This window comes from Tripterygium wilfordii, chromosome 9, assembly GCF_013401445.1.
Source record: "Tripterygium wilfordii isolate XIE 37 chromosome 9, ASM1340144v1, whole genome shotgun sequence".
Taxonomy (NCBI): Eukaryota; Viridiplantae; Streptophyta; class Magnoliopsida; order Celastrales; family Celastraceae; genus Tripterygium; species Tripterygium wilfordii.
This window is the reverse complement of record NC_052240.1, coordinates 216,413-227,300: the sequence shown is the minus strand read 5'-3', so window position 1 is coordinate 227,300 and position 10,888 is coordinate 216,413. Positions and strand designations below refer to the sequence as shown.

Sequence of the window (10,888 nt, the reverse complement as noted above, 5' to 3'; positions counted from 1 at the left end):
TATTCTAATTAAATGCTTGTTGCTTTTATGATAAATGGAATGTTCTATTGCCGTAAACATAGAATCCATAATAATAGATATTTTTTTTGAAGTTCTTGAGATCTTATTGGTCCACACACCATAATAACACATGAAGAGTCGGCACCTGATAATAACTTATATTTCTTTCTAGATATATATATATATATATAGAAAAAAGGAAGTTAAAAAAGTTCGTAACCGTTTAAATTGTCGAGCGTCAATCGCCACCATGTATTAGTGTGATGGTTGGTCGATAGGCGCCATACGATATTAGGTAGGGGATACGATTCGAATTCACAACCTAATAGATGAGTGATCCCTTATAATATGCAAAGTGATTTTCGTTCAATTAATGGCTTACTTGCCCTTCACTTTATATATTTAATGCAAAGACAGACGTGAATAAATTTTTTTAAAAATAACTACTAATGGGCCTGTTTGAGAGTATTGTCAACTACTGTGAAGTGTTGTGCGGTGATGTGAGTTTTAAAACTGTGGTGCGGTACTGTGAGATGTGTTTGGCGTATCTAAATTACGATTATATTAGATGACTAATAATATTAATATAAAATCACTTAACGTTTACATTGTACTTTAATCTAAAATAAAATAATTTACCTAATTTCATTACGTGGAATACTTCAATATATATTGTAAGCGTTTGGGAGTGCGGTGAGGTGCGGTGAGGTGCTATAGTGCTGTGAGATGAGTTCTATTGTAAAAGCGTTTGGCGTGTCACAAAAAACTGTGGTACTGTGAGGTAAGATGCACCTGAACGCAGTGCAAACACATTGCCAAACACATACAATAAGGTTCTTCTTTAGGCGTCATACGATATATTATCGCTTTTTATTTTTTTATAAAACATTATCACGAAATGGTTTAGTTTCAATTGGTGACAATTATCCAACATAAAATTCTACTTCCTTGAAATGTTAAAAATTGTTACATTTTGTTTTTGGATTCAAATCATATTGACTTATTCTATGTTTTTAGTGATATTAATTAAGGCCTAATATTCAGTTTACTCTCTCCTCCACATAAATAAATAGATATTCCACTAATTATATGATAATAAATAATAATTAACAATACTCTGAAAAGCGCGCGAGAACTTATCAAATAACGACAAGTAATAACTGTTCATCAATCATATGTGCGCGTACTTATCACTCTATTATCACTGACTTCACAACCGTCCATCTCGTATCCTGTCGTCTCGCCAGATAAATCTGTCTGATTCCCCTCTCTCTTCAAATCCCTAGCAAGCAGACTCTCAAGAGAGAAAATATAAATATAAATATATAAAAAAAAAAAAGGAGAGAGAAAGCAAGAGAAAGGAGTTACAGATCTCTGAAAGCAATACAAAGGTAGAAGTAATCACGTGCTGAACTCACTTGCTTCTGTAATTTTGTTTGTTATTCGCTTATTATTGACATGATTTTGGTGTTCTTCTTTATTTCCATTTCTCTGAAACCGAGTTAAAGTTTTATTACATATTGGCGTGTTTATGGCAAAATTATTTAGTGGGTTTTGTTGTGTGAGAGGTCTGGTCAGGTCTTGATGCGCTGCTTTTGTTGGAATATTTTGCAGATAGAGCTTTAATCATGGCATCGCTCAGCAGAGAACTCGTGTTTCTCATACTTCAGTTTCTGGATGAAGAGAAGTTCAAAGAGACTGTTCACGTGTAGGCTTTTACTTATCTTTTTCTAATTCTCATTTCATTCAGTTTGTATTAGACTCTCTTTTTTGGTTTATTCATAATTCTGGGGTGGTTAGGTTGGAGCAAGACTCGGGTTTTTTCTTCAATATTGGGTATTTTGAGGATTTGGTGAAAATTGGGGAATGGGAGCAGCTGGAGAAGTATCTATCTGGGTTCACAAAAGTTGATGATAACAGATATTCCATGAAGATATTTTTTGAGATCAGAAAGCAGAAGTACCTTGAAGCTTTGGACAGGTGTGTGCACGTATTTCATTGATACTAATTATTTGCGGTATGTTTGACAAACTTACGAATTTGCTTGGAAATTTTCAAATATTTAGACGGGATCGGGCTAAAGCTGTGGATATTTTAGTCAAGGACTTAAAAGTGTTTTCTGCTTTTAATGAAGAGCTTTTCAAAGAAATCACGCAGCTAATGACGTTGGAAAACTTTAGGTATGGATTATTATCATCTGTGTTGGTTGATTTATTTCTATCTAAGATTTATTAACTAATCAGAATATTTGGGTGTTTGTTGGTTTATAGAAATAATGAACAGTTATCTAAGTATGAAGATACTAAGTCGGCTCGCGCTATAATGGTTGTTGAACTCAAGAAGTTGATCGAAGCAAACCCTATTTTCCGTGATAAACTTCAGTTTCCAGAGTTGAAGAGTTCAAGATTGCGAATGCTGATCAACCAAAGGTTCTCTAGAAATTATTTCCTTTGTTGCGTTTTTTACTTGTGCTTGGTTTTCCTGCTTAGCGCATTAAGTTTTATTTAATGTTGAAATGCAGTTTAAATTGGCAGCATCAGCTTTGTAAGAACCCCAGGCCAAATCCCGACATAAAGACGCTATTTGTGGACCACATTTGTGGACAGCTAAATGGTGCACGGGCCCCGTCTCCAGTTACGAATACCTTAATGGGTGTTGTCCCTAAGGCAGCCGGGGGTTTTCCATCACTCAGTACTCATAATGTGAGTGATAAGCATAAAGTTACCCTGTTTATAGCTAGTTATGAAATGATAAAGCTTTTGACAATTTTGGTAGGCATGTTTGCAGCCATTTCAGCCTGCACCTGCTGCTCTTCCAACATCTCTTGTTGGATGGATGGCTAATCCATCTCCAGTGTCTCACCCTACAGCCTCTTCTGGACCCATAGGTCTGACAGTGACAAATAATGCAGATGCAGGTAGATTTGAACAAATCATTTAAACATATTTTCTGAGTATGCCTAACAAAGTTTTGCACAGCCTGGAATTTCTAATGTTAATGAAAAACAAAAATATCACTGAGGGCATTGAAGCGTCACTAGCCTCATACCATGGGTTAGTAGAGCGTTGGCGATCTTACTTGAAAAGCTAACAGAAAAGAAAAAAGGGGAGGGGTTGGAGAAATAAACAAGTAAGGAAAATGTTTTCATGATATGTTACTAGGATTTGTGATGCAGAATAGGGAATCTGGAATTTTCTATATTTTCAGTTTTATTAAATTAAAATTTTGTTCGCATTTTTGTATTTGCATAAGATTTGCAAACTTAGAGAAGTATGAAGATTTGATCAATAGGTCGTCATTGGTCAGCATTTCATTTTTATTTCCCACTTATTTTTCTAGTGTGAAAGTCCCTTTTAAGTCCCTCAGATTCTCTGGCTTGATTTATAAACTTTTAAATAATCCGTTTTAATGTTATTCTTTTGCCTTTTGTGGATACCTTTATCTTGATGGCAGCTATATTGAAGCGTCCTAGGACTCCTCCTACTAACAAACCTGCTATGGACTACCAAACGGAAGACACTAGTCACATGTTGAAGAGATCAAGACCTTTTGGAATATCTGATGAGGTAGACACTTTTGAACTTGTAAATAATTTACTAAGGGAAAGATTACGAGATCAAGTACTATGTATAAACTTTGAAGCTTTTGCTAATCTGATTTTAATTATGTCTATTGATTTCCACTGTCATTAGCTGTTCCCTCTAACAAATGAGGGGGGGGGGGGGGGGGGGGGGGAATGCAAAGGAACAGGTCTCTCTCACCCCCCATCTGTCTCTGTTTTTTCTTCTGTGTGTGTCCATGTCTATATTGTGTGCATGTAAAAATGTCGGAGTTAGGAATTTTGCTAAGTGGGGGCAAAGTTTTTATTGAAAAGCTACTGTAGTCAAGTTTTGAACGTGGTTCATTAATAATCTTAGGTATAAACATTATGAATAGTTACGATCTACTCAACACTGACAATGCATTTTTGCTAGTATAATGATATTACTCAGTGTCTGCTAGTTATCTTTTCGTTGGTTTATGCTAAAAAGGGAACTTTAATCACTTAGTAATTAAATAAATAGGAGTTTAGGCATACAAATAGTTATTTTGCTAGTTCTTTTTTTAGTTTATTTTGGAAGATGAACTTCCTTGAATGGTTCAAAATATTACATAATATCATACTTGTTTCCTTTCTCAAATTCCTTGTTTCTCTCTATCTCCAGTTCCGATCAACTAAATCCCGCTTTTTTTTTTCTCGGTTTTCTAGTACATTATATGGTCGTTACAAACCAGTACATGTGGGGGAAAAACTTGGAAATAATCACAAGTCTTTTAGGTTTTTCCTTATTTTTGGGTGGGTTGGGGGCAGTTGCTCCCTCTCTTACCCCCATCTCCACCCATGCACATGTTTCTTTCTCACCATGGAGAAATTCCGCCAGATAACGTCTGTTGTCAGGCCATTGTTCATCTCTAGCCTCAGGCTAAATTTTAAATCATGAATTTTTCTAGTGGATGTGAATTTACGGTTTGATTATCAGGTCAACAATCTGCCTGTCAACATTTTGCCCAATGATTATGCCAGCCGCGGTCAGGGTTCCTCTTCTGATGGCCTGCCCAAAACTGTTGTTATGTCATTAAATCAGGGTTCGCCTGTCAAGAGTATGGATTTTCATCCACTGAAACCAAATTTACTTATTGGTGAGTTCTACCCTCCAGAAAGAACAAAAAGTGTGCTTGTGGATTTAATTTTAGAGTTTAACTATAATAGATTGAGGATGCCAAACGTCTACTATTATTTTTTCCTTCTATGCTTATTTATGAGTTATGATTTCAGTTGGAACGAACAAGGGTGATGTCATGGTATGGGAATTGGTTAGCCAGGAAAAGATTGCTCTGAAAAACTTTAAGGTGCGGGATCTTGGAGCATGCTCAATGGTTCTTCAGGTTTGGCTTTCAGTTGAAAACATAATTCTTTAACACAATATAATTATCTGATGGTTCTCAGAGTGTTATTACATTTAGTTAATCTTCAATTTTGTTTTTTTGATAGGAATCCTTGGCCAATGATTATACTGCATCAGTTAACCGAGTGATCTGGAGTCCTGATGGAGCTTATGTTGGTTTGTTTGAATGATTTCCTCTTCTTTTTTTTCTTCTTTTTGATGTAATAACACTCCAAGAACCAGTCTATACATTTTGGTGCTTTGCACACGGGGACAAAATTGAGCTTGTTGATAGACATGAAATTCTCTTGTTCTTGTTTCAGGAATTGCATATTCTAAGCACATTGTTCACACGTACCATGGTGATGATCTACAGAATCACCTGGAGGTTTGTGCCACTGTAAATTTTGTTTGAGTTAGTTTACTCTCTCTCCATATTTATCCAATGCAGGGTTTTAATTATGTGGTGCATATTCAAATGATTTTCTGTTTTTTAGATTGAGGCTCATGTCGGGAGCGTTAATGATCTTGCTTTCTCATATCCAAACAAGCAACTGTGCATCGTCACTTGTGGCGATGATAGGGCCATCAAGGTAACAATGGCATTTTGTTTATGGGGTTGTATGAATTGGATAACATTTAAAAGATTTTAAATCATGCAGGTGTGGGATGCAGATACAGGTGTTAACCAATATACGTTCGAAGGTCATGAAGCGATTGTTTATTCTGTATGTCCACATTACCAGAAAAATATTCAGGTGATTGACCATCAAATTTGTGGAGTTTTCGGATAGTATTGCAATTCCAGCATGTGGCTGGCTAGGTTGGTAAGAAACTCATTTTTCTAATGCACTGGAAAAGAGCAGTGTGTGCCCATTGAGGAGCACCACTAGGTCAAATGGAATCTCCGTCCCATTGAGTAATCAAGAAAAAGAATAATGTCGTGCCATCTTCTATCACCCTTTAAAGTATTTTGCTCCTATTAGTTCTGTATTACTCCTGCCATTTTTATATTTTGTTTCCCCGTAATAATTACAATAAGATTTCTTACGCCTTTTCTAATATCTATCTCCATTTTTTCCCACCCAGTTTATTTTTTCAACGGATGTAGATGGAAAAATAAAAGCATGGTTGTATGATACTCCGGGTTCGAGAGTTGACTATGATGCTCCGGGCCATTCATCTACTAAAATGGCGTACAGTGGTGATGGAAAAAGGTTTGTCTACTCTTCCACTAGCATCTTGATAATGTACTATTTTAGTTTGGGAACTTTGCTATTTTCTGTTAACAGGACTGAAATATATGATATATGGAAAGATTTAGGTTATTCTCATGTGGCACAAATAAGGAAGGTGAGTCGTACTTGGTGGAATGGAATGAAAGTAAAGGTGAAGTTAAGCGTACTTACATCGGTCTTGGGAAGAGATCTGCGGAAGTTGTGCAATTTGATACAACCAAGAATCGGTTCCTGGCTGCTGGTGATGAGTTCACGATCAAATTCTGGGATATGGACAATGATAACCAACTGACGAGCACTGATGCAGATGGTGGTCTACCGGTAATCATAAGATGTGTATCACTCTTCTTATTTCTAATTCCAATGCAATCATTACCTGCCTAATAGTTCTGTTTGTATGAAATTGCAGGCTTCTCCTTGTATTAGATTCAACAAGGATGGAATACTGCTTGCAGTGTCAACAAACGATAATGGTGTTAAAATTTTAGCTAATGCAGATGGGATAAGGCTCCTACGAATAGTGGAAAATCGCACTTTTGATGCTTCTAGAGCTGCTTCTGCAGCTGTTGTGAAGGTAAAGGTGTTGAAAATGCTTTAGATTTTAGAGGTTAGTTTGTCTGACAAAATTGTATGCAGGCTTCGGCTACAGGCACATTTGGTTCTGCCAACTCAACTGCTGGACCAACCATTGGGGATAAAGCTGGTTCAGGGGCAGCTGTGGTTGGTATGGTGAGTGTTTTTATCATTGGTGGGTATAATCAAGATATTATAGAATTTATCCATAATTATCAGTATTGTTGGTGCATTTTGGCTTGTTTGAGTCTCAATTATGTTGTATTACGTATTTTTTTTTGTTGTATTTAATGAATTAGTTATACATCTAACATCCTATTATTTATATTTTCCCATCTGATTTTCTGCAGAACAATGATGATAGAAGTTTCAACAATGTGAAGCCAAGAATTGCTGATGAGTCAGTAGAAAAATCAAGGTTCTGGAAACTGACAGAAGTCAATGAACCATCACAGTGCCGCTCCCTAAGGCTCCCTGATAATTTGCAACCTGCAAAGGTATGGTCCTTCGTATTCAAGTTCACCTGAGAGTTAATTTTTGAACCATTGTTCAATTTCATCGACTTCTGAAAAAAACTGATACGCTTCTGGATAATATTGATGATATACTAATACCATACATAAGTAGCTTCTGCTTTGTATATCTGTTTCCTTCTGTGCCGTATCATCTATTTAGTCGTCCCTCTTTTCTTACATTGACATTACTTGCGCATCATCTTTTGTTGCGAAAAAGGATGTGTACTTTAATGAACAGGAAATTGTAGTTTGAATATTCCAGTTTACCGATGACTTAACAGATTTTCACAATTGGTCAGTGAAGCTGATCACAAGTGAAAGGCACAGATTATCATGTTTTAGCATTCAAAGGAACAATCCATGGATAGGGGACAGGTTGTTCTTCAATGCTTGGTTGATAGGTGATCGCTAGTATGCAGGGTTTTCTTTGCATGGGTGGTTCCAATGTGACTCAACCTCGGATAGATTCCACATTCTCCACAAAAATTGGAAAAAAAAAAAAAGGCTTCCGGCATGCTTAAAAAATTAATAAGTGGACTTTACTTTTGAAGCATGAGATACTTTTAAGTTGAATAGTTATGATGCGTATTTGTTTTCTTCTTACTCATTGAAAGTTTTCGCTTAAGTTTGTATTCTTAGTTTTCCCTTAAGTTTTCTTGAATGGTTCAGGTTTGCCGATTGATTTATACAAATTCAGGACTTTGCATACTGGCATTAGCTTCTAATGGAATGCACAAGCTCTGGAAATGGCAGAAAAATGATCGAATGATAAAGGTATTAAACCCTCTTTTGATTGTTATTATTTGATTTTTCTTGTTACATTGGTATCTATGAACTTACAGCGTCCAAAAGTTCTGTCTGTATAGGCCACTGCTAGTATTGTACCACAGTTATGGCAACATTCTAGCGGAATATTGATGACTAATGATTTGCCCTCCCCAAACCTCCTCGCCGAAGACGTTTCATGCTTTGCACTTTCGAAAAATGACTCTTATGTTATGTCCGCATCAGGGGGGAAGATCTCTCTTTTTAATATGCTGACATTTAAGGTAAGGGGCTCTTCCCTTCTTTCCTTTGTCGATTTGGACTTATTCAATGTCTGTGGACCGTGGTTGATTTGTTTTGTGAGGAATAATGTAAATGAATTGTCTTGAGGATTTTTGACACTTCAGGGTTGTTTTCCAGAAAATTACAGAATTCATTTTCCATCTGGACTTTAGATGCTTGAATGTTGCTTTAATTGCATGCATTTTTATTGTGATTCTCTGCATGCTGGTATCCGAAATATATATTATATCTCAAATGCATGATTCAGTTTAAATATTTTAAGATATGAAATTGTTGAAACAAATTTCTTGGGCACAAGCTAAGAAAGAATTTTTGTCGGCCTTTGGGGTTATCAGTACATCTCCATCCATATTTGTGGTACTTTTTTTTCCTGTACCACTACAATTCCTGATACTCACTTGACTGCAGACAATGACAACATTCATGTCCCCTCCACCAGCAGCAACATTTCTGGCTTTTCATCCTCAAGATAATAATATCATTGCTATAGGCATGGAGGATTCTTCTATCCAAATCTACAACGTTCGGGTTGATGAGGTCTTACTCCTATCCATCTGAATCTGGAACATTTCAAAAAAGGAGTTCTAATTATTGACATTTTTTATGTTCCATTTAACAGGTCAAGACCAAATTAAATGGTCATCAGAGAAGGATTACTGGCCTTGCATTCTCTAACTTTTTAAATGTACTCGTTTCTTCAGGAGCTGACAACCAGGTAAGTAGTTTTTAATTGTACTGCTGTGCTTATGCATCAAAGGCATTCTTGTTATTTGATGACAATTAAGAAATATTTCAAATGCTTAACAGCAACATTTTGGCATTATAAGCTTCGTATCTCAGGTGATCGATTTTCTAAAATTTCTTTAACTAGAAAAAATCTCTGTTCAGTTGAGGGTTTTCCCAATGCCTATTAGAACGAGGCTTTATCCCATATAATAAGGCTCATGTTCATCTTATCTTTTTTGTTTGTGCTTTGTGTAGAAGAGCCTTTATGCATTGCCAAATTGATGCAGTATGGAAATAACTTTCACATTTATGTTTATGTAGCTTTGTGTTTGGAGCACAGATGTGTGGGAGAAGCATACCAGCGGGTTCTTGCAACTTCCAACTGGGCGACCCACAAATCCTCATGCAGACACCCGTGTTCAATTTCACAATGATCAGATCCATCTGCTTGCAGTTCATGAAACTCAGATAGCCTTATATGAAGCTCCAAAATTGGGATGCCTTAAGCAGGTTTGCCCTCTTGCATAATATATATATACACGTGTGCATGGATACGTTAGAGAGAGAGCTATATTTTCTACGGCTCAAAAATTAAGTTTACATCAGGTTTTTACTCGTGTTCTTTGTATGAGTTATCATTAAGGGACATTTTCTTAGAAGAGAAAAAGCATCGCAATATGATCAATAGACAACATATCATATGATTATAGCATTAATCTCTTGCATGCCTAGAGCAATTAGCCAATTACAGATGCAAAACTGAACCAGCAGTAATCATTTGAATTTAGCAGTCTTTCCCCTTGCCTCCTATTAGAACTTTGATTTAGCTTTATTTTAATGGCTGCTTGCATTCTGACAATAGAAATTATGTCCTCAAACAGTGGTTCCCTCGGGAGGCAAGTGGTCCAATCTCACATGCTTCATATTCTTGTGATAGTCAATCCATATATGTGTGCTTCAAGGATGGAAGTATTGGTGCTCTCACTGCCTCAACACTCAGATTAAGATGCCGTATAAGTGCTGCTGCCTATATGACTTCTACTCCAAAGTTGGTTTTTCTTAATTACATGTTAGCAAAATTTTCTTTGTTTCTCAAACTTCAGCAAATCTGATGGTGTGATTCTTACCATTACAGGACATATCCTGTCGTCATTGCGGCACATCCTTCTGATCCCAATCAGTTTGCACTAGGACTATCGGATGGCGGAGTACATGTACTTGAGCCATCGGAAGCAGAAGGAAAATGGGGAACCGCCGGCCCGATCGAAAACAGTTTCGGGCCAAACGCCACTCCTGGCACAGGTGGTCCAGAACAAGCCCAGAGGTGACGATTCTGCTATGGTCCAGCCATAATTATGTAATTTTTTAGGAGAAGCTGCGAAATGTAAATAGTAAATAATACTCTAGTTTTAGAATTCTTGAGGTGCAACCATTTTTGGGCAGAGACATGTCTGGAATTGGCCTTTCCTCCTCCCTGGTAATTGGAGTTGAAAGAAGTTAGATTGCGAGTTACGGAAGCTGATGCATCAGAAGAATAAGGTATAAACTAAAGTAGGAGTATGGAAAGCAACTTGGGAGGAGATGGTAGAATTGATTTGGCGTGCTGCCTGGTAGTATATTCTTTCCTTTTCTTTTTTTTTCTTTTCTTTTCCACTAGGGGAGAATAATTATGACTTTAGCGATAAGAATAGAAAAAGTATGCCAGACAAAATGTATATATATATATATAAAGTATTTGTACTTTGTAAAAATTTTCAGATTAAACAAATCTCTCTACTTTGCGTTTTGGATTAAACCAGTCCATTCTACGAAAACGATGTTGACGTGGTGTTGAATATTTGAC

The 10,888-nt window shown here is 36.6% G+C and overlaps 1 protein-coding gene across 4 annotated transcripts; it reads left to right on the top strand.

The window, feature by feature from the left end:
• The first annotated feature begins 1,233 nt into the window (after positions 1-1,233).
• LOC120005572 (topless-related protein 4-like) lies at positions 1,234-10,831 on the top strand. Of its 4 annotated transcripts, none has more exons than XM_038855278.1 (26): positions 1,235-1,391; positions 1,615-1,708; positions 1,801-1,980; positions 2,067-2,180; positions 2,271-2,429; positions 2,522-2,702; positions 2,788-2,917; positions 3,454-3,566; positions 4,521-4,680; positions 4,817-4,926; positions 5,033-5,102; positions 5,249-5,313; positions 5,423-5,518; positions 5,588-5,683; positions 6,015-6,142; positions 6,244-6,484; positions 6,573-6,737; positions 6,800-6,892; positions 7,087-7,233; positions 7,921-8,025; positions 8,118-8,300; positions 8,728-8,856; positions 8,939-9,034; positions 9,367-9,555; positions 9,927-10,093; positions 10,181-10,831. In XM_038855278.1, exons 2-26 carry the CDS (start codon positions 1,629-1,631, stop codon positions 10,371-10,373), a joined length of 3,390 nt encoding a protein of 1,129 aa, XP_038711206.1. In that variant the 5' UTR covers positions 1,235-1,391; positions 1,615-1,628; the 3' UTR covers positions 10,374-10,831. The 4 variants fall into 4 exon arrangements, with proteins under 4 accessions (XP_038711208.1, XP_038711206.1, XP_038711205.1 ...); XM_038855277.1 differs by having other exon boundaries at positions 2,776-2,917; XM_038855280.1 differs by lacking the exon at positions 10,181-10,831 and having other exon boundaries at positions 1,234-1,391; positions 2,776-2,917; positions 9,386-9,555; positions 9,927-10,065.
• Positions 10,832-10,888: the final 57 nt, after the last annotated feature.